This window comes from Cheilinus undulatus, linkage group 9, assembly GCF_018320785.1.
Source record: "Cheilinus undulatus linkage group 9, ASM1832078v1, whole genome shotgun sequence".
Taxonomy (NCBI): domain Eukaryota; kingdom Metazoa; phylum Chordata; class Actinopteri; order Labriformes; family Labridae; genus Cheilinus; species Cheilinus undulatus.
Window position 1 is genome coordinate 5,267,684 of NC_054873.1, and position 27,086 is coordinate 5,294,769.

Sequence of the window (27,086 nt, forward strand, 5' to 3'; positions counted from 1 at the left end):
TTTATATTACAGCTGCTGACAAATAAGCAGAAAGATGGAAATTATCATCAATGGCTTTAAGTCATTGGATGAATAAAGTAGCCTATCAACAAATTTTGATTAAAATGTATAAATTACAGCAGAACTATAATAACTGATATTTTGATCGTTAAATGAATAAATATCATTTACTAGTGAGCCTGAGCATGAATACGTAGGAATGGTAGGGAAAATTCTTGTATTTTAAAAGATATTCCTTGAAACAAACCATGATTTAAGGTTCAACTACCTATCTACTGACTGATTCAAGGGTTGACAAGTTCAATTTATCCCGCTATGACAACAAGCTTGAATAAAATTAACATTAAAAACGATTATTTTCGAGTCAGACCACGGTGTAATACCGTATTCATCAAAAACAAATCGCATTAAAGTCATTTAAGTGGAGAAGAGATACGGAATTTATCACAAATTCAACCGATGTCAACTTACTACGTCATTATAGTGCGACGGGCTGCGAAGTAGGCCGTTCCTTCTCTTTAGAAGCTGATTGGTGGAGATTCTTCAGTAATGTACAAACTTGTAAAAGTTCCCACCGGTTAAAACCTATGTAGAAACTGATCCCGCCCTTTTGGAGATCTACAAATCGCTCGCGGACAGATCCCCCTTGAAGCGCAGCAGTGAAGGAGCACTCGGTTTTATCTTTCTGCAGCATACGCGGGCGAAGATAAACTCATACCTCAACACGCTTCCTTATATAAGAGATTGTTTGCCTATTCGTTTTTCTTATATTTAAAGATATTTGGCATGATTGCACTTAAGGATTTGGATTCTTATGCAAGTTAATTAGGGATTAAAGCCGCCCAAACGGGGTTGTCTGATCGATAAAACAAAGTCACCGTTGTGTCAAATATCCTTAAGGAGAAATGCCACCCATTCCTCAGACAGCCAAAGTGAAAAAACGGACACTGGTGGTTTTCCTTCAGAATAAAAACATCGAAATCGCTATTTAAATAAATACATTTCTAAAATGTTAACATTTGATATTATCCAAACAAAAATTTCCATAGAGAATAAATGTGCTCTTCAATTTTATACGTTTTACAAAAGCAGTGCATTAGTGTATGAGTTTGGAAAGGGGTTTTTAAGGAATAGCCTTTGCACCAGTTGAAAATGAAAATAACTTTTCAACTGGAGCACGGTTTAACTGGAGCTCTTTAATGTCTAACACACTATTTATCCTTGAAATTGTTAAAATTATACCAGAAAAAAACATCAACGTTGGTTCTACAAAACTTCTCTGAGTCAAATTTTAGTTATCAGGAATTAGTATACTATCATCATTACAGAATTGTTTCAGGAAAGAAAATTTTTGTTTGTTCTTTACAATAAAATGTTGACTTTATGTTTTGGCTGGGTCCATGTTATTGATGGGCTACAGCTGTTGATTTACTTACTTTACTTGATTAGTTTAATTCATATGTAATGTTATTATCATTTCATCAAGTAAACCATTGAATTCCGATAGGGTTATGAGAGCCTCCTGACGGAGTGGCCATGTTTATGTAGTTTAGTTACATGACAGCTAACCCATCTGACCTGATCTGATAAAAGCAAGACTGGATGACACCAACCAAAAACCATACATTGATGTTTTAAAGCTAGATGGCAATACATTATATAAATCACAATAGTTTTTATGTGTAGAAGTCCAATCCACATGGGCAAAATATCAAATGTCACAGACATATTTATCAACAGCAAGCACAATGTCAGCATGGACATGGGAAACTACAAAAAAAAAAAAAAAAAAAAAACATTGTCTGTTAAAAATTTGAATGAAATGTTCCTTAATTTTTTGGGTGTAGTGCAGAGTGTATATGCAGGAATATTGAAGAGTATTAGGTGCAGGATAAGGAGGTCATATATATATATTTATTTTTCAAATTCTGAAGAAATGAGAATCCCCAGAAAACAAAGTCAATTCTGATCTAAAACTCTTTTTTTCCCTCTAAATCCTGACTCTAAAATCAGGCCCATGACTTTTTTTCTCAGAATTTGAATTTTATTCACAGTATTCTCAAATAAAAATAGTTGATTTTTTTCTTTGGATTTTCAATATAATCAAGAAATTCTGAAAAAATGTTAGAATTTTGGAATTTTTCTCACAATGTTGCTTTTGATCACCAAATTCTGGGGAAAGTCAACACGTACTTGGATATTAAATAAATAAATAAATACAAAAATAGGATTTTGACTTTGATAATAGAGGTGTGAGAAATGATGAGAGGGACCCAACTGCCGTCAAGATGGCCGACATGGGCGTTGCTATCATAGATATCTAACCCTAACTCTTCTATATATATCTATGGTTGCTATACATCCAATCCATGCCGGAAGTCCCAAGCGGAAGTTTCTTCTTGTGTTGGACTCAGGTGCCAGTGTTTGTCTGTCTTTTTCACGCCTAAGCCTGACCCTAACCCTTGGTGCTGGATGTCAAATATATCACCTTCCCCACCGCCTTACCCTGAACCTAACCACTGGTTTTAATGCCTAAGCTTAACCTTAGATCTACGGACTTCCGGTATAGAGTGGATGTTTGTCAGCCATCTTGTACTCTTGGAAGTAATCTTAGAATATTGACTTCTGGGAAAAATAAATTAGAACTTGGATGTTTTTTTTTGTGGGTGGGGGGTAAAAAATGTAAAAATGCAGTGGCCCCAGTCTTCTTTCCTACAGGTGAACAATATTACTTCTTGTCAAAGGGCAGAAACAAATTTAAGTGAACCAAAAATGCAGGAGCAGGCTGTTTATACTTTACCGGATGGGATGACTGAATAAAATGTGGGTTATAAATGAGGACTTCATCCACTTCTACAGGCACCACCACATCTCTTTAAGATGAGAAGTAGCCCTGGTTTACCAGCATAAACTGTATTATTCAAATAATCGAAAAAAAATAGCGCTCAAAACTACAGTTTTATTTTGAAATTCCGAGCGGAAACGGATTACATCCCCCTCGTGGGTGTGTGAGTGACGGCTCTGAGAGAAGTTGCAGCTCGTCTCACCTCTGTTTGACTCTCCGTGAACTGTCGCCACATTTCGTCGTCAGGAGCTGGCGTGGTGAACACAAGCCGGTCGAAAAGGTGAGTGCGAAGATCGATCACTGCATCGATTATTGGTTAAAGGTGTGAAAGAAATGATTGGATCTCTGAGGAGACCGATCCCGGAACTGATCCATGTGGAGACAGAGTGAGGTTTAATCCACAAATAGACGCAGAGAAGTCATGGCAACGCCAAACCCCGTTAACATTAAAGTGATATTAGCTCTGAGTTTACATCAATCTTCAGTGACTGTGGAACAGATCTGTCTGTAGTCACAGTGAGGGGTCGCTGACCTGCTGTCATTATTAATATCAGTAATTAACTCAAACCGTTAAATCAAACCGTTAGTCTGCTGCTACATCTACGCAGTCATAGACCAGGATTTATGGGGGATTTTAGATTTCTGTGTGGAAAACACACGAAGTTCAAGTTTACTGCTAGCTGCCACCTGTTGCTTCAACACCAGTGGTGTCCAAACTGAGGACCAGGACCCTTTAAAAGGTCTGTGAGATGAACCTGTAGGGTCTAAAGAAATATTTGGATATTTCTAGAGGGTATTTAGAACACAGAATACAGATGGACTTTACATCAGAAGATTCTCGTTTATCTGCACACTTCATATGAAGCTGCCTTCAATAACTTGTTAGCATAGCTTAGCATAATGACTGGAAACAGAGGGAAACTGCTAGCCTGGATCTCTCCAAAGGTACAGCAGCACCTTTTGTGGAAGGCGCTTTTCCTCTGTGCCACTGGTTCTCAGCTGGTGAGACCAAAAGTGGGTTTCCCAGTGTTTCAATCCCAATGGTAATTCCTCAGTAGCTGCGCACGCGCAGCTCTATAGCGGCTATGTCACGTGTTTTGCTGCTCTGATTGGCCCGTAGAGATGTGACAGAACGTTCATCCAATCACACTCCGAGTTTTTTCCAAATCCTCTGCCTTTTCCCAAACGTTTCCTATTGAAGCTTTCCCAGATGGGTGTGTGAAACAAATCCATCTGGTGTGTCAGGTTAAGTTGCTTGAAAATGTTCAGATATATTCATAGAAATTTAAAGGAAATGTTTCTATGTTTTGGCGAGTTTGGAATTTTGGGGAGAGTTTTTTTTTTTTAAATCTTTTATGCATTTTTCATGGGAATATGGGACTTATTTTGGGATGTTTGGGCAAGTTGCATGGGCATTTACAGGACTTTTAATTGAAAGTGGGAAAAGTGTTTGTAATTTCATAGGGATTTGATTGTGAATGATTACTTACGATCAATAATGTCACTCACTCTGAATGATTCTGAAGAAATTGTGATTAAAAGTTTGCGGTCTGTTTGCTGAAAATTGAACGAGATGAGAAGCAATTTAATACAAATACAGAATCAGTCCATAGCCTTCTGATGGTCTTGTTTGCTTCACATAGAAGTCAGAAGTAAAATCAGTTGCAATCGTAACCAGGGTTTGGTATGAAAAGTTTTACTTTGCGGCTGAACACAGGACATGCAGTTTGTTCTGCATGGATTGATGCACTTTCAGAGGTTTGATATTAGGGACTTCTCTTTTATAGTCGTTGGCTCAATGCAGTAATTAATCTAAGCTGACACTAGATCCACAAACTGCCATCACTGCATCTACCTACAACAAGGTGATGCTTAAAAGAATAATGAAACTCAGGTTCCTACTTTCACTGTCAACATCACATCCTGAATGAGAAAAATCAGTCACTAAACTCTCATTTACATGAACAAATATGCAACGATCTGCCCCAAAGCTGCTGTAGTATGGAGTAAATGTTGATCATGTTGCTGTCCTGTGCATGTTTAAAGGCTATCTTGTGTGTTCTCAGCACTGAATAAATATGTCTTTTCCGTCACGTCAATCTCATCTGTCAAAACCAGCAGCTCTCCCACCAGCAAACCTAACTTAACCTAACCAGATTTTTTTCAACCGTCAAATTTGGCCTGAAGGACAAACCTTTAAATTAGCACTAAAATGTATGGGTGTTTTTGGGCTGCAGCAGATAACTATTAACAGCTGTAAGAAACGGAGCAGCTAGTGTCATGTATTGGCTGAAATCCTAACCCGCCATCTTTGTTTAACGTTGCATCATCAGCAGTGTGTGGCTCCGTGTCTTTGTCCTGAGCAGGGGGGGTGAAGTCATGTTCAGACTCCTCAGTCGCCAAGGTAAGAGGACGCCGAGCTGCCTCGCCGGCCAGCGGCGCTATGAGCACCACAGGGCCATCATGGCCATCCGTCGCGAGGACGTAAACCCCTGGGAGAGGAGGGCGCCGCTGGCCCCGCGCCACGTCAAAGAGCTGACCCATGCCGGCGTCAAAGTGCTGGTCCAACCGTCCAATCGCAGAGCCATCCATGAGAAGGTGAGCCACAAAATGACAACACAAACAGAGAAGTCATCAAATTTAAACCTTTAATATGTGTTTCATCAATGAAACTTCATACAGGGCAGTATTATTGCAATTTTGAAATAACTTGCCATTTGCCGTGGTAAAAAGCCGCAGATCTTCTCTAAAAATCAGAGGGATTCTAGTCAGAGAGGTACTCTGCAGTTGTTATATCTAATATCCCTTGCAAGGATCACTAAAGTGTTAAATCACTTCTATCACCTGTCTGATTGAGCCTTTGCTTGTCTCAGTACTACCTGAGAGCGGGGGCCGTCATCCAGGAGGATATTTCAGAGGCGTCACTGATTATTGGAGTGAAGAGGCCGCCGGAGGAGAAGGTCATTCCCAGGAAGACGTATGCATTTTTCTCCCACACCATCAAGGCTCAGGAGGCCAACATGGGGCTGCTGGAGGACCTGCTGAACAAGGTGAGAGCCACTGAAAGATCCCTTAAAGGTGTGGTGTGTTATATTCAGCCTAGTAGAAATTAGCAGAATAACATTCAGAAACTAGTCAGCTTTCCACACGTGGATTGGGGATTTTTTTGCCATTCTTTGCATATCCTCTCAGCTCAGTCAGGCTGGATGGGGACCTTCGGAGGACAGACATTTTTAGGTCTCTTCAGAGATATTGGATAGGGTTCAAGTCAGGGCCCTGGCTAGGCCCAGAGTTGTTCCTTACCACTCCTGTGTTGTCTTGGTTGTGTGCTCCGGGCCATTGCCATGTTGGAAGGTGAACCTTCGGCCCAGTTTGAGGTCCTAAACACTGTGGCACAGGTTTACAGATATTGCTGTAACTTGCTTTATTCAGCTTTCCCTCAACCCTGACCAGCCTCAAATTCGCTGCTGCTGAAAAACACCCCCACAGCATGATGCTGCCACCACTATGCTTCACTGTTGGGATGGTATTGGGCAGGTGATGAGCAGTGTCTGCTTTCCTCCAGACATAACGTTTAGAATTGAGGAAGAGGCTTCCATCAAGCCACTCCTCCATAAAGCCCAGATTGCTGGAGGGCTGCAGTGATGGTTGTCCTTTTGGTCCTTCTGGTTGTCTCATCTCCAAACAGGTTCTCTGGAGCTCAGAAAGAGCTCCATTCCCTGACTTCTGCTTTTCAATAACATGTTCTCTAAGTTGCTTGGAGTGTTCTTTTGCCTTCATGGAGTAATGGTAGCAATGAACACTGAGATGTCTCTGATGTAACGCATGTTTTGAGTTTAATTTTGTGTGAATTTATGCCTATAAACATGATATTATTGAGCAACAAAAAAACTGATTTAACTTTGTTAACACTTTATCCACTGACTAAGACACAAACTGAAACCAGGGCTGAACAATTTGCAAAAATAATCTAATTGCGATTTTTCCCCCAAATATCGAGATTGCGATTTAATATGCGATTACACTTGGGTTAATCTGTAAAAAAAAAAAAAAAAAAAAAAAAATCTGCATTTTTTGACAAATGCAAGCAATAAATAATTCAATACATAAGACCACATGTTTTGAAAACAGTGAAATTATTTCTGAAGCAATTAATCTAGTTGCATAAATCTGAATATGGGGGTGCAACAAGCTTTTAGCTATAAAGGAGGCAGCTGGGGTGGGGGAGGTGAGGCTGAGCTACCACCTGATCGCAGCTGGGGTATGACTTTCATGAAGCAATCCTAGGTTTCAACAGTTTTAGATACAATGAGCTAATTATTTTTGCTCATACTGCAAATGTGATGCCATCATAAAAAAATGGACACTTGAATGTTTACAGAATTTGCATAAAATCTCTGCCACTGCAAAAAATTGTAAACTTGTATTTGGACACATTTAAAGTTAAAGAAATATTGCAATTTCTGCGATTTGAAAATTACAGCAGACCATATTTTGATTTTATCTAATTTGCAATTAATTGCCCAGCCCTAACTGAAACCACAGTTGATCTGGCTATTCTGTTAAAATCATTGCTACAAAACCATTTAAAATCATTAAAAAAGACCAACCGCTTCACAACCTCAGGCCATCACTGTGTTTACTCCTCATCATCATAATGATTTACATAACGCTCTGTGTGTGCATCATGCCCTAGGGTTAGTCCAGCTCAGTGTTAGAGTTGGTGTTCTCTCAGCACGGAAGCCTGGACCCTGAACAACAAAGTCCCCCCACTGCTGCACCAGTGATGTTTTAATGTGTATGGATATGAATGAAAGGTATTAGCTCACACTGATAGACTTTACAAAGCAGCCGGCATAATCAGTGTGTTAATATGGATAATTAAGCAACCTGCCAGGTCAGTTCAACAACCTTATGCACTAGCTGGTTCTTGAAATATGTAAAACTGGAACTACTGCCTGGTAGTTGCACACTTTCCTGAAGTTTCCAATTCCTGGACACTGAAATTACCTCCAAAAGAAGCAAGAAAGGCAATTTTATGTCTCTGAGAGGTATTTAACTGCAAGGGAGTGAAAGTGCAGAGGTGGGCCAAGAGGAAGAGGTGAGATACTGTATGAGCTAGACCTCCAAAATGTAATTCTTGAGTCAGGGTGCAAAGTTTGAAGGAAATCCATCAAAGTTTTCTTGAGATATCATGTTTACAAGAATGACCCGGAAAGCAAGAGATGAAAATGAAGCTCAGTGACCTTAATCTCAAAATTCCAAGCAGTTAATTTCTGAGTCAGACTAAATGTTTGTGCAAAGTTTCGACAAAGCATTCTTGAGGCACTGCATTCATAAGAATGGCCGAGACGTACGTATGGACGAACCGTAAACATGATACCTGCAGCCTTGACTGGAGGTATAAAAAGCTCAAGTTTAAAAGTCTGATAACTCCTGATAAGGTCAACAAGCTTTCAGGTAACGATTTATTATTCTTAAATGTGTTGTAGTGACCTGGTAACTTGGTGCTCTGATTGTAGTTTTCACTGAGCTATCATGTGTCCTTGTGTGATGACAAACAGACACCTGCTGTCTGTGTTTTTGGTGTTTTTTGTTGATGTAACACAAACTGTGTGCTAAAGGTCGAAAACAATGAAGAAGAGCAGTTTGAGTGTCTATCTAAGAGCTGATGCACCCAAATTTGATGGTTCTTTCAAAAACTATACTGATATAATTTTTGTCTTTGCAGGAAGTTCGTCTGATCGACTATGAGAAGATGGTCGATGCCAACGGCTATCGGATCGTAGCGTTCGGTCAGTGGGCCGGGGTCGCAGGTATGTGAACATCTCTAAAAACAGAGGAAATTAGGTTGGGCAAGTTTTCTCAGATTTTTGGTTATTTTTAGCACATTTTTGCTAGCATTTGTGTTCTGATGGAACAGTTAATGATAACACCCAACTGTAGGTTTATATGACAGTCGATCTCTTTAACTGTTCCTGCCTGAATCAGAAAGACCCTCGTCATCTGGTTGGTCTGACCTGAAGATGCTGAGTCAGATTCGTGTAAACATGATGACAAACTGTTCTCACAAACTGTAGCTGGTATGTAAACATGGTGCATGGTCCTGGGAATTATAGGGTCAGTGTTTAGTTTCTATCTTTGGATTCACACATGAGGACACACATGTGATCATAAGAGCAGGTTGTGGACATGTGACATGATATGCAGTCCTCTTCATGGCTTCATGCTCTGGCACAGTGCTAAAGTCCACTTTACTTAAAAACTACACTATATGTTCTTTCTATAGTGTGTTCTTGGGTTATATGCTGCTCCCATCTTTCTCCAAACATCACCAACGCCTCTATGACCAAAGAGCTCTAGTTTGGTCCCATCTGAACACAGGACATGCTTCTAGTATCAGAATTTTTCTCCAGGTTGTCCTTAGCAGACTTCAGTCTGGCTTGAAGGTGTTTCTTCTGCAGAAGTGAATTTTTTCTTGGTCCTTCCTGTGAAGGGCTCTAGTGATGGTCTTTTCTGAGACTACAGTTCTTGTCTTGGCTAAGTCCTTCTCTAGAGTCTTGGCAGTTCTGGGGTCTTAAGACACATCTCTCACCAGTTTTCTTTCCAGACTCTTTGAAATCTTTCTCTTCCTCCCTCTGCCAGGCAGGTTCTGGACTGTGTGGCTCTCTTTGAATGTCTTCATGATGCTTCTCACTCTAGTTCTTGACTCTTGGAAACGCTGTGATAAATTTGTAGTTGCTTTGTGAGCTTCAGCGGTTCTTTTCTCAAGTATTCATTCGTTTTTTTGCCATGATGCTTTCTCCAGTAACAGCTGAAACACTTTCTGAGACTTTTATACTCTGTGTAAATAACCCTTGATTTTACAAGCTTTGAGCATTGCAAAGTTAAGGCACAACATTGATTTACGGTCTTATGGCTCGACAAAAAGGTAATTTCTAAAGGGGGCTATTAATTTAAGGCCTGGTAGTTTTTTTTTTTTTTTTTTTTTTTTTAAACTATTTTGTTTCCGTGTGCAAAATGAAATAATCTTAACATCCATATTAAAACTGGTTCAAAATTTCATGCTTTGTTTAGCATCACTTGGGAAATAATTTAAAAAAAGACATTTTTCTGGAGGTGCTAATAATTTTGTCCCCATCTGTAGAGCTATTTTCAAGTGTGCATTGTTTTACAAACTCTGTAGCAGTGTTAAGAGGTTTAACTCTTGGGGATTTTTGTTTTTGACTAGAATTAATACTATTTTGTTTCTGTAGGAATGATTAACATCTTACACGGACTGGGGCTACGTTTCCTGGCTCTCGGGCACCACACCCCCTTCATGGTAAGAGAACAGTCTTATAAAAATAAACCAAAAGGGAAAATATCTTTTATTGACTTAAACCCCAATAAATCCCATTTAGATTTGCACAAAATTCCTGAAGATTTGAGAGTCAGATGTAGGTGTGAACAAACAGCTGCATCCTTCCTGTTTACCTGATAATTTTTTTTTTTACAGCTAGAGATGAAGAAGAAAAATGAGGCTAGGTTTGAATATGTTTGAGTGAGCTATTCTTCTTCAATCGTTTTGTGTTTTTCTGTTGTTCACAGCACATCGGCATGGCTCATAACTACAGAAACGTCAGCCAGGCTATCCAGGCAGTGAGGGATTGTGGGTATGAAATCTCCATGGGGCTCGTGCCTAAATCAATCGGCCCTGTCACGTTTTGTTTCACTGGCACCGGCAATGTCTCCAAGGTACAACCAGGTCAAATGGAAAACATCTTAGAAATTAGAGTACAGAGATGAATTCTGGGAGTTGTAGTTCTTTATACCCCTTTTCCTCTTCCTGCAGGGAGCCCAAGACATCCTGAATGAGCTTCCTGTCGAGTATGTGGAACCTCACGAGTTAAAAGATGTCTCTAAGACAGGAGGTATGAAATCCTGGAGATTTTCTTCGTGGTTTATCGTCATGTATACAACAAGTTGTTGCATATGTTCAGTGTTGTAATGTTTACAATGGTTAATGCAGCCGAAGCTGAGAAGCTGCAGTTGCATTACAGTCGTGCTTTGAGCTATCATTTTCAGTAGGCCGTGATACCTAAACTCAAGAGAGAGACACCTATTTCGCATTTCTAAAGGAGACCAGTGAACATGCATCTACAGTGCCTATGAAAAGTATTCACCCCCTTGGATGGATTATCCTTTTATTGATTTTATTAATTAATCATGGTCAACATAATTTGGCTTTTTTGACAGAGACATGACAAAAAAAACCTCTCTAATGTCAAAGTGGCAACAGATTCCCACAAAGTAATGCCAATTAAATAACAATATGTAATGTAAAAGTATGGACTGCATAAATATTTACCCCCTTAAAAGTGACCCACCTGAATCAACAGAGGCCCAGAAAACTGGTGCTAGTAGACTCACAATAAGCGAAATGGGGGATCACCTGAGTGCAGTGATCTAAAGTGATTGTAGTATAAAGACACCTGTGTCTGGAAGGTCCAGTTACTGGTTCATCAGTATTCATGGCTACCATTACACCATGGAGACAAAGGAACACTCCAAGCAACTCACAGAAAAGGTAATTGAAAAGTACAAGTTAGAGATGAATACAAAAACATATGTCCTAGGTACGGAATATACCCTGAAGTTCAGTTAAATCCATCATTAAGAAATGAAGGAATATGTCACATGTGTAAACCTGCTGAGATCAGGCCGTCCTCACAAACTGAGTGAGCGTGCAAGAAGGAGACTAATGAGAGAGGCCACCAAGACACCTATGACTACTCTGAAGATGGGAGAGACTCTGCAGACAACAGCTGTTGGCCGGGTTCTTCACCAGTCTAAGCTTTATGAGAGAGTGGCAAAGAGAAAGCCACTGTTGAAGAAAACTTAGATTCAGTCTGGACTAGAATTCACCAGAAGGCGTGTGGGAGACTCCATGGTCAAGAGGAGTCTTGAAGGAAGTTCTTTGGTCTGATGAGACCAAAATGGAGCTTTTTGGCCATTAGACAAGAGGCCAAGCACTGCACATCACCACAAACACACCATCCCTTCTGTGAAGTATGGTGGTGGCAGCATCATGCTGTAGGGATGCTTCTTGGCATTACATTGACCACAATTGATTTATAAAATCAAGAAAAGGGTTAAACACCCAAGGGTATGAGATCTGTACTTATTTAGCTTGTACCCTTGGAGTTGCAAATGTGCCAAAAAATATAGAGGTAATCTAAACTCATCTCACTATATGGTCAGCAAGGCAGTGTGGGACATGAGAAAGTCAGCAGCCTTTTTGTTTCATGGATCGATGGATCGGGGTGAAAAGCATCCAAATGCAGCTCTTGTGTGTTGCATCAATAAAGCTACAGCCTGCTGTAAATGTGCTCTTCATTAAATAACCAACATTTTCTTATGTTTCTGTTCTGGTATCAATATATGATCATGCTCACAGGGAAGATGTTATGCAAGAATTTTTATGTTTTTTTTGTATGAGACTTAAACATTTAAAAAGATTGAATGTAACTTTTTTTTTTAACATCCTAATCTGCAGACGTGTGCTGGTTTACATGTTTGTATTTTACATTTCAGCACACAGGGTTCTATATTCATTGTCAGTTTAGTTGAGTTATTTAAATCATTGTGTGCAGTAACAGTAGAAGTTTTATTTCATTGTATTATCTTTATTATTTGAATACTTCTAAACAGTTTTAGAGCTATGTAAAACCCAAATTGCTTCACTGAATTTTTTGACTTAAATGGTCTGTATTGATAAATCCACCTTTTTATGGTATTGAAGTATTAATATGTGATCATTCACAGAAGTGTGTTTTCTTTGTCAGACATGACCAAAGTTTACGCCACTGTCCTGAGCCGACATCACCACCTGATGAGGAAGAGCGATGGCGTGTACGACCCCATGGAGTATGAGAATCACCCAGAACTGTACACATCTCACTTTAGGACGAGTGTGAGTCTGCTCCCTCTACCATTTCTTCACTGCCTCCCCCCTTAACCTCCCCTTTACTCCCCCGAGTATCAACACTCCCACCTGCTCCTGTCCGTCTCTCAGAGGCCTCGACCTCTATTTCTATCTGCAGCAGCAGACACAGAGAGGTGGTTTTAAAACATTTCTAGTAATCCCTTCACACTTTGTGATGACTTTAAGGCTTCTACTGTTGATTATGTTTGTCACCAATTACTCTGATGGTGATTTATTTCAAGTACTCTCACCCAGAAAAATATAACAGAGAAAAATGCAAAGAAAATCTTTTAATCTGGACTTTAAAAAGCAGAAACCCAGAAGTAGCTGACTTTTTTTCCTTAAAGGTACAATATGTAGAATTTTCCCAGGGAAATGTCCGCAGTACCAGTGATTAAAAAATTGACTTAACCTTGGTTATGCAATCCCAATTCCAAAAAAGTTGGGGCGCTGTGTTTAATGTAAACAATGATTTGCAAATCTCACAAACCCGTATTTTATTCACAATTGTCGTGACTATTGTTCTATTATGTTGTTCACAGGTAGCACCGTACACTACCTGCCTTATCAACGGTATTTACTGGGACCCCCACACCCCCCGACTCCTCAGACGAACAGATGCCCAGAGGCTTATAAGACCAACCAAAATCTCAGCTGCATCCGATGAGGGATCACCAGGGCTGCCTCATAAGTATGAGCATCACACATCAACATTGCTAGATTAAGTAGGCTGTTAAATAGAGGGGAAATTTTACAATAAAGATATTTTGGCACATCATTAATGCGACTCTTTTTAGATTAAATAAGACCTATTTTTTAGTGGAATTATTAGTTAGAAAACAGGATTATATCAAGTCTGAATACCTCCTTTTGGACATGTATAGTGGGGTCGACAGATGTATTTATTAATAAATAGAAGGTTATGAATGGCAGGCCCTCCTGTTCTTTCTTTAACTACTTTTCTTTGACGTTTAACCTTTCATTTAAACACGCAGCAATAACCTGACTCCCTCCTGAATGAACTGCGTCTGTGTCAGCAGAGCGTGGTACCTGCTGTGTTTTCTCAGAGGTCACTCTTTTATCTCGTCCGGTTATCGGTCATGTTTACGTTCAGCCTTTCACTCTGCCCTCTCACACACCTTCCCCTCTCTCTTTTCACAGACTTCTGGCCATCTGTGACATCTCTGCTGACACCGGGGGCTCCATCGAGTTCATGAATGAGTGCACCACCATAGATAAGCCTTTCTGTATGTACGACGCCGACCAACACATAGATCATGACAGGTACGAAGCAAACAATCACCAGTATTAACAGCATGTTTCTGTCTCTGATTTATACTGTTTTACTGTGCAAGACTTTAAGACTGTAGATAAGCAAAATCAATATGTTTTTGTCTAAAACACATGCAAAAGGAGACTCCCATTTCGCATTTATCACCTTGCAATATCCTGAAACCATATATCTGCAATTTACCAACAGAATCGCAACCAACATCATCAGACGCCTTGATTTGAGCTGCAACTGCTGCAAGCATCGTTCTAAAACAGTCCTGTTTTGTTGCAAACCTTTGGTCAGAACTGGGCTTCAGGCTTTTGTACATCATCAATATTTCTCACTGCAATTTCTTGTCCAGGCACAAATCCACAACCCAGGTATGGGTCTAGACCCACCTGTGAAGAAACACAGCTTTGAGAGTTTTCCTTCAATCTCTGCGCTCTTTCTCAAGGAGGAACAGATTTGATTATTTAAGTCAAAGGTCAAGGTCATTTAGCCTCTTGGCTGGTAAAATTACTACCCCAGATTGAACCGCTGCCCTCTGTCTTTGCCCGCTGTGCTTCCGCTGTCCTTACGTATCCACCAGGCGGTTAGTCTAGTTCAGTTTTTGCTGGTATTAATGTCCAGATTTATATCAAAGTTTCTATGATTATTTCTGCACATAATTATAGTTTAAGCATGAGCTGTTTTCTTAACGTTTTTCCTGGCTGGCTTCATTTTTAAACACTAAAGCCTGTTGCTTGTCCAGACATGAGCATAAACAGTAATTGCAACACTTTTTGGTCTAATCATTGAACCATATTTTTGTTTTCTTGTCCCTGCAGTGTGGAGGGAAACGGGATCCTGATGTGCTCCATCGATAACCTCCCCGCTCAGCTCCCCATTGAAGCCACAGAGTACTTTGGAGACCGGCTTTTCCCCTACATCTGGGAGATGGTAAGACAAGTGGATGGGGTTTGAGGTGAGGTGCCCTGGGTGTCTCTCGTTTTGGGCTGCTGCTTTCTGCTGGTGTCAGATGGGCTGGTTGAGTTTGCTTTGGGAGAGCGCTACGCCTGGTTTAACCGGATAGACGGGAGTCAAGTTTGTATTGCTGTCAATTTTTAATCCGTTTTTCTGCCATTGCCAGCTGCCTTCAGACGCCACCAGACCGCTGGACGAGGAGGAGTTCAGCCCGCAAGTCAGAGACGTAAGTAATGTTACATAAGGGCAGAGAAAATCTTTACGTGTTTGTGATGCAGAAAAATGTGCATGATGTTTATAGAGCTTTTGTTAAAAAATGAAAGGGTTCATGATGCCTGCTGAATAAACTGTATGTAGGTGTTCAGCTGGAGTTTAGTTAATTCTTTATACATGTCCATCTTTGATGTGAAAAAGTTTTGATTAAAAATAATAAAAGGTTGGTCTCCTATTGATGTCTGCTCCAGATAAAGGCAGGGTCATTGAGAGTAAATACAAGTCAGGGGTGCTTATTGAAATCTTGCAGCTTTTTGTTCATATTTCCACAAGTAATTAAAACGTTTTAACCTTTCTCTGCAACTTTTTCATGTCTCTTTTTTTTTTTTTTTTTTTTTTACCCTTAAGGCTGTTATTACCTCAAACGGAGTCCTGACCCCAAAGTTTGAATACATCGAGAAACTTCGAGAACAAAGGTAGACGTTGATTCAGCCTGTGTGTTTTATTTGGTGTGTTGCATATTCAGATGTATGATTTGTAGTGCATGCTCTGTATTTGGAGCTTTCTTAGTTTCAGCATGCTTCTTGATAAAAATGTCAAAAGTTACTTTGGAAAACTGGTTTTATCTTTGAGTTAATGCAACCAAACTGTGGATAAATGTCTAAAGATTACGTGAAAGGTAACATCTCTGTTCTGTGTTTGCTCTAATGTAGCTCACCTGTGCTACCTTACAAGCTGTGTAATGAAGATTTTAGCTTCTTAGTTAAAACTGTTCATATTTGTGCTCCTGTTTTCCTTCCTAACTCACCTTTTTAGCATTACAGTTTGTGCTTCTTAGTCTCCCTCGGCCTGCAGAGCTGTAAGCCGGACTTTAGCGACTAACAGTCACCTTGTGGTTGTTCCTGCCCAGTGCTGCCCTCTGCTGTCTGCTCTGCCGACCTGCCTCTGCATTAACACCTTGCATGGTTAGCGTGCTATTAAGACACAGCTGCTAGCCAACGTCAGACGCTGGACCTTTGGGTACTGAGGGGTAGAAACACCTTCTTTTCTCTCTTTTCACCAAACCCGCCGTCACCCCCTGCATCACGCCACATCTCGCTGTCTTGTCTCACCTTTTTTGTAATTTGATCCGCAGTCTTCTTGAGTCACAGAACAAGATTAACGCCAGTTTTGTATCACTCTCTGAGTACAAAGATATGTTTACCTGGTTTAGCACAGAGAAAGGAAGTGGTTGGGAGCTGCAGCCTCTCTTGAGTTTGATTCCTGCATTTCCTACAATTCTCAAAGCAGAAAAGCTGTTTTTTTTTTTTTTTACAGCTAATATGTCCCATAAGAGGAAGGCGATGTGCTCGGAAAAACAGCTAAGAAAACTGCTGGCTGAATGGCTGCACAGTTATGTAAAAAATACATGTAAAAAAAAAGATCGAATATAAAGAGAATTAGGATCAACACCAAAGGTGCAAAAGTGTAAGGAAACATTAAAGATAAAATAAAAATAATCTGAGATTTCAAGAATAAGGTTGTTATATTACACAAATGTAACTATAATATTGCAGCAATAAAAGAACAATATGACCAAGAATAATTAATAAGACAGTGAAGATGTAAATCAACAACAAAAGTTGTATAACAAGGATAATGTTGTGTAAAGACAACATTGTTTTTCTCCAAAAAAAAAGCCTTAATATACAGTTCCTATAGAAAGTTTTTACCCCCTTGGATGTTTTACCCTTTTATTGATTTTATAAATCAGTCGTGGGCAATATGATATGTACAAAAAATACAAAAAAACCTCTTTAATGTGAAAGTGAAAATAGATTTTTGCAAAGTAATGTTAATTGAATAAAATTAGTATAAGTGTAGTGAAAAGACAACTGTTTCTGGGAGGTCCAGTCACTGGTTCATCAGTATTCCTGGCTACCATTACACTATGGACACAAAAGAACACTCCAAGCAACTCAGAGAAAAGGTTAGTGAAAGTGTAAGCCAGAGGATGGACACAAAAAATCAGACACTGAACATCCAGTTAAATCCATCATCAAGAAATGAAGGAATATGTCACATGTCTAAATCTGCCTAGATCAGACCGTCCTCACAAACTGAGTGAGCGTGCAAAAAGGAGACTAGTGAGAGAGGCCACCAAGACACCTATAACTACTCTGAAGGAGTTCCATGCTTCAGCAGATGTTGGCCGGGTTCTTCACCAGTCAGAGCTTTGTGGGAGAGTGGCAAAGAGAAAGACACTGTTGAAGGAAACTCAGATTCAATCTGGACTAGAGTTCACTAAAAGGCATGAGGGAGACTCCATGGTCAAGAAGAAGAAAGGTCTTGTGTGATGAGACCAAAATGGAGTTTTTTTTGGCCATCAGACAAGATGCCAAAAACTGCACATCACCACAAACATACTATCCCTTCTGTGAGGCATGGTGGTGGCAGCATCAAGCCATGGGGATGCTTCTTAGCAGCCGACACTGGAAGGCTTGTAAAGGCAGAGGATAAATTTAATGTGAAAAAATATAGAAAAATTCTGCAGTACAGTCTTATTTAGATTGCAAGAGGACTACGTTGTGAGAAGATTTATTTTCTAGCAAGATGTTTCCATCTCAAAAGTAAAGAAGTTGTTTCTGTCTCAGTGGCTCTCTCCTGGCTGCTGTTATATGATGCATTGTGTTAATATAAACATTTCAATGAAAAGGGACTACATATTTTTGTTTTTAAAAAAATGAAATAAAATCCAAATAAAAGTAGTTTAATTTTAATATGATAACAACTAGACGAGTACTAAAAAACAATAATTCCTATTATCATGAATTTGAGATTTGTTTTGTAATTTATGAAACTTTTCATCCAAATCATTTATCCAAATTTTCTTAAAAGTAAAAAAATGAAAGTCTATACATTTAAACTGGACTATTTTTCTCTGAAGTAGTCAATTTAAAATATTTTTAAGTATTATTAGCACCAGATGTTTTCATTATTTATCCTTTTTTTCTGTTTTTAAAAGACATTGTAATCAAACATTTTGCTAGACTTTAATCCGTGGTTAAGAATTGTTTATTTTCATGTAATGTTTATTTCCTGATTTATTTAATCTAGTTGTCTATTTTTATGTTTCCTGGTGCTGCTTTAACTCAGAAACAATCTCCACCAAAGAGAATTAAGAAAGTAGTATTCAGGCTGTGCTGGGCTAGGCTAACATGCCCAAAATAACGCTGATCTTCTCCTGTGACTTTGATTCATCTGCATGTTTTTCGTTGACCTCGTCACCGGCCTCTTTGTCTTTAATCAGCTTTGATTAATTTCTCCGTCTGTTTGTTGATTTCACATTTCTCCTGTAACAGCCTCACAGCTTATCTGCAGCTTCGGTTAACGCTGCTCTGAAAGATCTTCATGAGCTCCTCATGTCTCCTCTGACTTTATAATGTTTGTTTTTATAGGCTTGGTGCAGATTCTCTAAACAATACCTCAGTAATCAGATGATTATTTCAGCCTCGTCTTCAGACCTGATCACAGAGAGAGGGTCATATTTAGGCCATCGCTAAGACTTGATGAGTTTTCTTCCTAATTGATCCTAAGTATCATTTTTCCAGACAAGCCATGCCACCAGATCTTAATCCTTCTGATTGAGTTTGGCTCCTTTAAGATATGTAAACTCGGGGAGAAATCCTCCTGAGGGAACGTCTCTTTCTTTGTTTTTAATTAAGACGGTGAGGCGACACTTGGCGAGGCTGCTCCTCGGACCTCCAGTCAGTCCTGTGTAGTGTATGCACAGTGTCGCATCCAATTAGTGCAAAGCTAACGAGTCCGAGGCTCTGACTCCTGGGGGATTTGAGGCCTGTGGGTGGCTGGTGGTGGGTTATATTAATGCCACAGGTCAGTGGGGGTGAGGCCTCCATTCTGGTGTTATTGTTATTATGATAATCCAGCATCTCTAACTGACTCCAGGAGTTAGGAGAAGGCCTCTCAGATTAATTAAGAGGCGTGAGAGTGTGAGGCTGCACACGAGTTACATATATAATCTGGATCTTAACTCAGCCTACTTAGCTTTTTTGAAAGTATAAAATCCTTAATTTAATCCACGTGTGTCTAAACTACGGTCTTTAGGCCAACTGTGTAAAGTAAAACACGGTCCACTCTAGAACAAGCAGCTGGAGCTTGACTATGTTCTGTTTCTTAGTTTCAACTGTAGTTAGTGCTTCTGTGCTAATTTACTAAACAAACATTTTGACAAGGAGAATCTGACGTGCTTTTTTCATGACTAAACTGAGATGACTTTAAATGTCAAACACACTGATGACTAAAATAATAGCAACAGTATCTAGATCCAGAATTCCCTGATGGACAAAGACAAAAGTAGAGATACACAAGATCATCTACAGAACAGGATATGTACACTGATTTTTCAAATGCTGAGATGAAAGTCAGAATTCTGAGGAAAAAAGACAGAATTCTGAGATTAGTGTAAGAGTTTAGAAAAAAGAATTGCAAAATTACGCTAGGAATTCTGAGGAAAAAAGAGAGGATTTTGAGGAAAACAAAAATTCTGTGAGAAAAGAGACAGAATTTTAAGGGGAAAAGAGAATTCTAAGAAAAAATAGACATGATTTTGAGGAAAAAGTCAGAATTCAGATTTGTTTTCTTAAAAATTTGAAAACAGTTGTTTTTTTTCTTTTGTCAGAATAATTTAAATCTCAGACCTTTGATTTTTGATCTCTAAATTCTCACTAAAATTTCAGAATTCTGACTAAAGTTTCCATATTCAGACTCTTTTCATAATGAAAATTTACTTTTTTCTCTTTATTCAGTCTTCTGATTTTTCCCCTCAAAATTTCAAACAAAAAAAACAAAACTTTTTTCTCCTTTGGCCATGGTTATATATATTTTTTTTACATTTGTAATCAAATGTCTGAATTTTGGCTTTTATCAAAAATAAAAAGAAATGTCGCTTTTTTTGTTAAATAAGTTTTTATTGATTTTGTATCTCAGTGGCCATGCATTGAGTAATTCTAAAAAATTTTGTCCTTGTTTTGATTCAAGCTCAAAATAATGAGGGAAACAAATAGAGCAGAATCATAAACAAAGCAAAAACAAAAGCAATAAAAAAAACAAACCAGAAAAAGAAAGGACAGTCAGTCATTTAACACAGTTTACTAATGCACCTGTACATGTTTAACACGCTGAGCCCTTCGTGAAATCTGAAATTTGTGCCAAACTTCCTTTAAGGTCATTTATTTGTAGATATTTAAAGGAGGCAGTTACAAAGTCACAAAGTTAGTCCATTCAGCGATAGCTAAAGTTTTTGCATTTTTAACTCTAGTCTTCCTGCAATGATAAAGCCATGTAGGAGTTACCTAAACTGTGCTTAGTGACACCTGATGACATTTTTTTTAATTCTTAAAAAACACAGCTGAGGGGATTATGGTAGGGGCTTCCCAGATTTCACAATTTTTTACAGTTATAAGTCTGACTATTTTCTCAGAATTCTAACCTTGATCTCAGAATTCAGACTTTTTTCTCAAATTCTCACTTAATCTCTGAATTTTTAGGGAAATTCTGCTCCCTCTGCACCAGTCACATGACTGTAGGCTATGACCTTTGGCTGATATCGCTGTTCATCTGATGCATCGTAGTATCTCAATACCAAGCATTGATTCAAATATACAGTTTAAGGGCATTAAATGCATTATAATATTGATTCCACATGTGATTGATTATCTGGTAAGTGCACTTTAAAAATAAAATGTTGAAATCATTTAAGTTTTTAAATGTTTATTTTGATTTTACTTTTGGGATGTTGCCCATGTTCCCCTTGCTCACTCTCCCTCCTCCCCGTCCCATCTTCTCGTCATGGTTCATTCCTCATCAATCACATCCAAACAGTCTGATCAGAGATTTATGCAGCCACTTTGACTCTTACACATTTATCCTCTGATTTACTCTTCAAGATTAAACTTTGCCACTGTCAAACTTAGTAGCATTAAAGACTGGGGCAACACTGTTTTTTTGAAGTGTTTTTAAATATGTGCACATTTTTTTTACAAAAATTTCAAGTAAATTAAAAGAACGGCAGTAATTAGTTGAAGCTGTGAAAAGTAGAACCTTTTAAAAATAATAAGGGAGAGAAAACAATTCTCAGTAGTGTTAAAATGAAGGTAAACATGCAAACCAGTAAGATGAGTTTTTTATTTACTATTTCCTCTGTAGAGTGTTTGTTCTGGTTCAACAAGAAAGCCTCACTTCATCAGTTCTAACCCTTAACTTTCCCTTTATGCTTATGAAATGTGCTGTCCTTGAACTTACTTTACTAAAATTTAACAAGGAGTAGAAAACTTTTCTATGCTTTATATGAGCTTAAAGGGGATTTTAGACTTCAGTACTATAAAAAACACCCTCTGTTGCTTTATTTTGTAAGGTTGAATGTGTAAAGAGTCAAAATGAAGTGGCTGTTTATCTCTGCTCAGGCAGAAAGACTGGCTCCCATCCAAAAGTCAATTTTACAGAAGGAATTATCAAATAATCAGATGATATCTGATCAAATCAAGCCTTTCTATATGCTGATTCATTTGTTTGTCCAAATTTGATGATCAGTGTAGCTCAGGGTTAAATCTCTAAAGTCTGTTGGATGGAAACACAGCTACAAAGACTGCCCTTAATATATTTTTAGCTTTAATGTAATAATGTTGCTCTAAGACTGTTTCTGATGTCCTCAGGGAGAAAGCTCAGATCTTGAAGAAGACCGGGATGAAGCGCGTTCTGCTGCTGGGTTCAGGATATGTCTCGGGGCCTGTGGTCGAGTATTTGACACGAGATGAGAGGACACAGGTCACAGTGGGTGAGCAAAGCAAACCATTTTCAAATCTAAAAACTGTCCCCCTGACATGGGACAGGAGAACAAATAAAGGCTGCCATAAATGTTTATATTCCCTAACATGTTTCCTACTTATGTTTTTAGCATCAGTGCTGCTAAAGCAGGCTGAGGAGCTGGCCACAAAATATCCCAACACCATCCCTGTTGTTCTCGACGTCAGCAGCCAAGAAGGACATCTCGACTCCCTGGTCAAAGATCATGACTTGGTCATCAGGTAACGTATGAAAAAAGAATCATTTACAGGAAAAAAGCTGCAGAAATTCAGCTTGAAATGTCACGCCTGTTGGATATTCTTTCCTCTCCTCTCCAGCATGCTGCCGTACGCGTTCCACCCACTTGTTGCAAAAACATGCATCAAGAGGAAGGTGAACATGGTGACAGCCAGCTACCTGAGTCCTGCCATGAAGGAGCTGCAGAGCAGGTGAGTACACAGGATGCATACTGAGAAAAGGCCCCTGTGATGTTCTTCTATCTCGCCACTCATGGAACGTGTCTCGTCCAATTAGATTATCAGAATTAACTGTGTGATTAATCTTAGAAGCTTCAAAAAAAGGGGTTGAACTCTCAGTGTTACTGCCACTTGTTAGATAATAGGCCTTGATAGAAATCATGAAAATAAATGAAAGGACGTTTTACTTCCTGCCAGAGCTTTAAAAACAGAGAATTTCTGCTCATTATTTTGATTTTACCAGTGACTAGTACTGACACTTTGCCTTTGTATTACAGATTCTCTTCTTCTTATCAACATCGAGATTAAAAAATCCAATTTAGCTTTGTTTTACTTTTCTTAGCCAGAGCAAAAATAAAATGTACAGAAGAAAACAGCAGATTATTTTGGTTTGATGTATGTGTGACTTCTGTGTGTGGTGTATTTAAATGTTTTTTTACAGTCCCTCTATCCCAGAGCCACTGAAATTAAACCCTTGTACGTCTGTGTTTATCAGTGTGGAGGATGCGGGCATCACCATCGTGAATGAGATGGGATTAGACCCGGGGATCGATCACATGCTTGCCATGGAGTGTATCGACCAGGCCAAAGCAGACGGCTGCACAGTGAGTCAGAGAACACTCAGACTGTGTTAGATAATGACTGTTTGAACACACTGTGGCCGAGACTTCCTGACAGTCGTATTGATCCGTTAACCACGTGTTCATGTTGCTGAATTTCACACAGGTTTTAGTGAAGGAACAGACAGGAGACGTCACACATGGAAGGAGATCTGTTTTTTCTTTTACTTATTATTAATTTAACATTTGACTTTTGATTTTAAACCTGGTTGACTCAGCTAGCACCTGATTTAAACCTGGTTCTGGTTTAGGCCACAAAGGTGGACTGAAAAGATGCACATTTCAAAAGAGTTAGATAGGGGACTAGGTAAGACCTACATACATAAAAATCAGCACACGTATGTATCATAATGAGACAAAAAAAGTCTCTTGGGACCATCCTCTAAGGGCAGGACAGGAAGTGCTCTACAAGCAGCTATAGGTCGAATTTGAGCATTTTTCACCAATTCGTAAATTTCACATTTTAACAAACTTGTCTGAGGGATTTCATCTCATTGACTCCAGATATTTTTGGTGCTTTCTTGGCAAAAGGGTGATCTAAAGTTGTGTGAACAGTGAGTTTTTACCAAAGCACGGGGCCTTGGCTTGTCCCTGGTCCCCCCAAACTTTTCTATGAGTCTCGGCACAACGAAAAGGTCAGTTCTTGAGAGGGTGCGATCATTTAGCCCCTGGTAGTTTTGGGATTTTTAAGAATAATTTTCTTTCTGTGTGCAAAGTAAAATAACGTCAGCATCCAAAGTAATGGTAGGATGTTTAGAAAAGCTGTTTTAAAAATGTCTTGCTCTGTTTAAGAGCACAGTGTAAGAGTGCTTTGTTGACTATCTCTATACGTCCACCCTGCGATTGACTGGCATCCAGTCCACGGTGTACCCAGCCTCTCACCCAATGAGAGCTGGGATAGGCTCGAGGCCCCCCCCGACCCCCAATGGGATAAGCAGTGTAGAAATAGAAAATGGATGTTTAGTAGCACTTTAATAGCACAACGTTTAAGCCTTTTTGCACCAGAAGTTGCTAACCTGATCTGCAAAACCTAATTCTAAAATGTTTGATACAGCAGACTAATCAGTGTGCTTACAGAAAAAGATAAAGAAAATGCAGCCAGTGGAGCCTAAGCTGGGCACTGTTCATGTAACTGTCTCTAAAAGAGGAAGTTCTGTTACTCCTATCCTAACAGAGGTGGTTTCTCACAGTGGTAAGGGGGGCGTCTTTTTATGAGACACGATGTCAGATGTTTGATTTTACCTTCAGTGTTTATCTTCATCTTTGCGTTTGTTTTTTATGTCTTCTATTTTTATGTCTGATGTGTCATTGTATTCAACTTTATTAGTCTTTCAAAATTATAAACTGTTCTTTTATTTCAGTCTGTTTGTTCTCCTGATTAAGCTTTTTGAGTTTCTTTGAGGGGTACCATATGATGAAGCTGAGGCAGTAAATAATGGACATTTTAAACCCTCAGGTGGAGTCGTACAGCTCGTTCTGTGGCGGTGTTCCTGCTCCTGAATGTTCAGACAATCCTCTTCGCTACAAGTTCAGCTGGAGTCCATACGGCGTCCTCCTCAACACCATCAGCCCCGCCATCTTTCTCCAAAACAACGAGGTACGGCAGCCTCAAAGGGCCAAACATCACACTGTTGATCAGTTAGAGTTCAAATCTTAACATTTTAGCTCATAGTTTTTAAATCTTGCATTTCATGTTAAAAATATGACTCACCGCTGCCCTCTACAGGTTGAAACCATCTACAACTGAATTATTTTGATACGTTTTTCCTGGCTGCTGCTCTGTGATGTAAAAGGCGCCATTAATCATTTTGACAGTAAATACTAATATAATAATCTACTAATCAGACAAACTGTGTATTTCATGGTAGGTCTGCCTTGAAAGTTTAAGACATTATGGCTCATAATCAGTATTATAAAGCAGCATAGACTAATAAATGTTGTGGCTGTTAAGGGACAGTATGAAAAAGGGAGTGAGCATATATAATCCCCCCTACCTCTGGGCCCTTTCCGTGATGTTCTGAAGGCAATTTTTGAATCTCCAGGGTAGATGAAACTCTAGGGTTTAGTTACTATTTCAAGTATCACCAAATTGTCTGTAAATTTTTCCTTTTCTTAAGAATTTTTATGTTTCTCTCAGGTGGTGACCATCCCAGCTGGTGGCTCCCTGATGGACTCCAGCGAGCCGATGGATTTCCTTCCTGGTTTCAACCTGGAGGGATTTCCAAACCGCGACAGCACCAAGTACGCCGAGCAGTATGGCATCGAGACAGCACACACACTGATCAGAGGAACACTTCGCTTCCAGGTACCACACACACACACTAGTGCCTGGTTTATGCTTCTGTTTCGAGTACACGCCATAGCAAATTGAGAGGATGATTTCACAAGTCACCCCAGAACAGCTCTTGCATTTTACAGTCAGATAAGGCACACTTTTTAATAAACAACCTGGTAGGAGATTCATATTCTTGTTATTGCACATTAAGCAAAGATCATATTTTACTGCACACTTGGAGTAAACTTTGAATGATGTGCTTTTACTTTTACTTGAGTAGATTTATCAAACAGTACTTTTACTTCTACTTAAGTAAATTTTAACCAAAGTAACCGTACTTTTACTTTTACTTGACTATGATAGTCTTTTACTTCTTCCACCTCTGTTACTAACCTCTGGATTTCTACTCTGCTTTACTGTTGTTAACTAACAAGACTTAATCCAAAATTCTGGAGCTTTGACCACAGATTTTTTAAAAGAAGTGAGGAGGATGGCTGTTCAGCAGTTGCAACTGATGCTATCTACAGTGCTTATAACAAAGTGTTAAGACCCTTGGATCTTTTACCCTTCTATTGATTTTATAAATTTAAAAAAGTTCCTTAATGTCAAAGCAAATGCAGATTTCCACAAAGCGATGTCAATTAAACAAAAATATGTATCGTGAAATAAGTTACCACCTAATTCAACAGCGCTCCAGCCAAGTGGTACTAGTCATCTCACAATTAGTGAAATGGGGATCACCTGAGTGCAGTGAATGTGTCAAATTATTGTAGTATAAAGACACCTGTGTCTGGAAGGTCCAGTCACTGGTTCCTGAGTATCCCTGGCTACCATTACACCATGAACACAAAAGAACACTCCAAACAACTCAGAGAGAAGGTTATTGAAAAGTAGAAGTCAGGGGATGGATAAAAAAAATCCAAGGCACTGAACATCCCCCAGAGTTCAGTTAAATCCGTCATCAAGAAATGGAAGGAATATGTCACGTGTAAATTTGCCTAGATCAGGCCAACCTCACAAACTGAGTGTGCAAAAAGGAGACTAGTGAGAGAGGCCACCAAGACACCTATGACTACTCTGAAGGCGTTCCAAGCTTCAGCAGCTGAGATGGGAGAGACTCTGCAGACAACAACTGTTGGCCGAGTTCTTCAGCAGTCAGAGCTTTATTGGAGAGTGGCAAAGAGAAAGACACTGTTGAAGAAAACTCAGATGAAATCTGGACTAGAGTTCACCAAAAGGCATGTGGGAGACTCCATGGTCAAGAGGAAGAAATTTCTTTGGTCTGATGAGACCAAAATGCACAACATCACTAACACACCATCCCCACTGTGAAGCATGGTGGTGGCAGCTTCATGCTGCGGGGATGCTTCTCAGCAATCAGCCCTGGAGGGCTTGTAAAGGTAGAGGGTAAAATGCATGCAGCAAAATATAGAAAAATCCTGGAGGACAATCATATTTGTCATGCAGAAGAAGTACGGCTTGGGAGAAGAATCATTTTCCAGCGAGACAATGACCTGAAGCATGCAGAGAAAGCTACACAGAAATGGTTTAAAGACAACAAGGTGAATGCTGGAGTCAAAACCCAGACCCTAGTCCAGTAGGGAATTTCTGACT

At 39.3% G+C, this 27,086-nt stretch overlaps 1 protein-coding gene across 3 annotated transcripts in view; it reads left to right on the forward strand.

The window, feature by feature from the left end:
• Positions 1–3,000: 3,000 nt before the first annotated feature.
• aass (aminoadipate-semialdehyde synthase) overlaps positions 3,001–27,086 on the forward strand; it is a 35,458-nt gene continuing 11,372 nt past the window's right edge. Inside the window, exons 1-19 of one of the 3 annotated variants that reach the window (XM_041796179.1) lie at positions 3,001–3,125; positions 5,212–5,443; positions 5,719–5,895; positions 8,577–8,661; positions 10,102–10,169; positions 10,436–10,582; positions 10,680–10,758; positions 12,673–12,800; positions 13,355–13,503; positions 13,974–14,096; positions 14,913–15,024; positions 15,215–15,274; positions 15,670–15,737; positions 21,972–22,093; positions 22,214–22,343; positions 22,440–22,550; positions 23,074–23,182; positions 24,654–24,794; positions 25,335–25,502. In XM_041796179.1, coding sequence (XP_041652113.1) covers positions 5,225–5,443; positions 5,719–5,895; positions 8,577–8,661; positions 10,102–10,169; positions 10,436–10,582; positions 10,680–10,758; positions 12,673–12,800; positions 13,355–13,503; positions 13,974–14,096; positions 14,913–15,024; positions 15,215–15,274; positions 15,670–15,737; positions 21,972–22,093; positions 22,214–22,343; positions 22,440–22,550; positions 23,074–23,182; positions 24,654–24,794; positions 25,335–25,502 — 2,196 coding nt within the window. In that variant the 5' untranslated portion in view covers positions 3,001–3,125; positions 5,212–5,224. Of the gene's footprint in view, positions 3,126–5,178; positions 5,444–5,718; positions 5,896–8,576; positions 8,662–10,101; positions 10,170–10,435; positions 10,583–10,679; positions 10,759–12,672; positions 12,801–13,354; positions 13,504–13,973; positions 14,097–14,912; positions 15,025–15,214; positions 15,275–15,669; positions 15,738–21,971; positions 22,094–22,213; positions 22,344–22,439; positions 22,551–23,073; positions 23,183–24,653; positions 24,795–25,334; positions 25,503–27,086 lie in introns of all 3 variants that reach the window. The other 2 variants (XM_041796180.1, XM_041796178.1) reach the window with 2 other exon arrangements.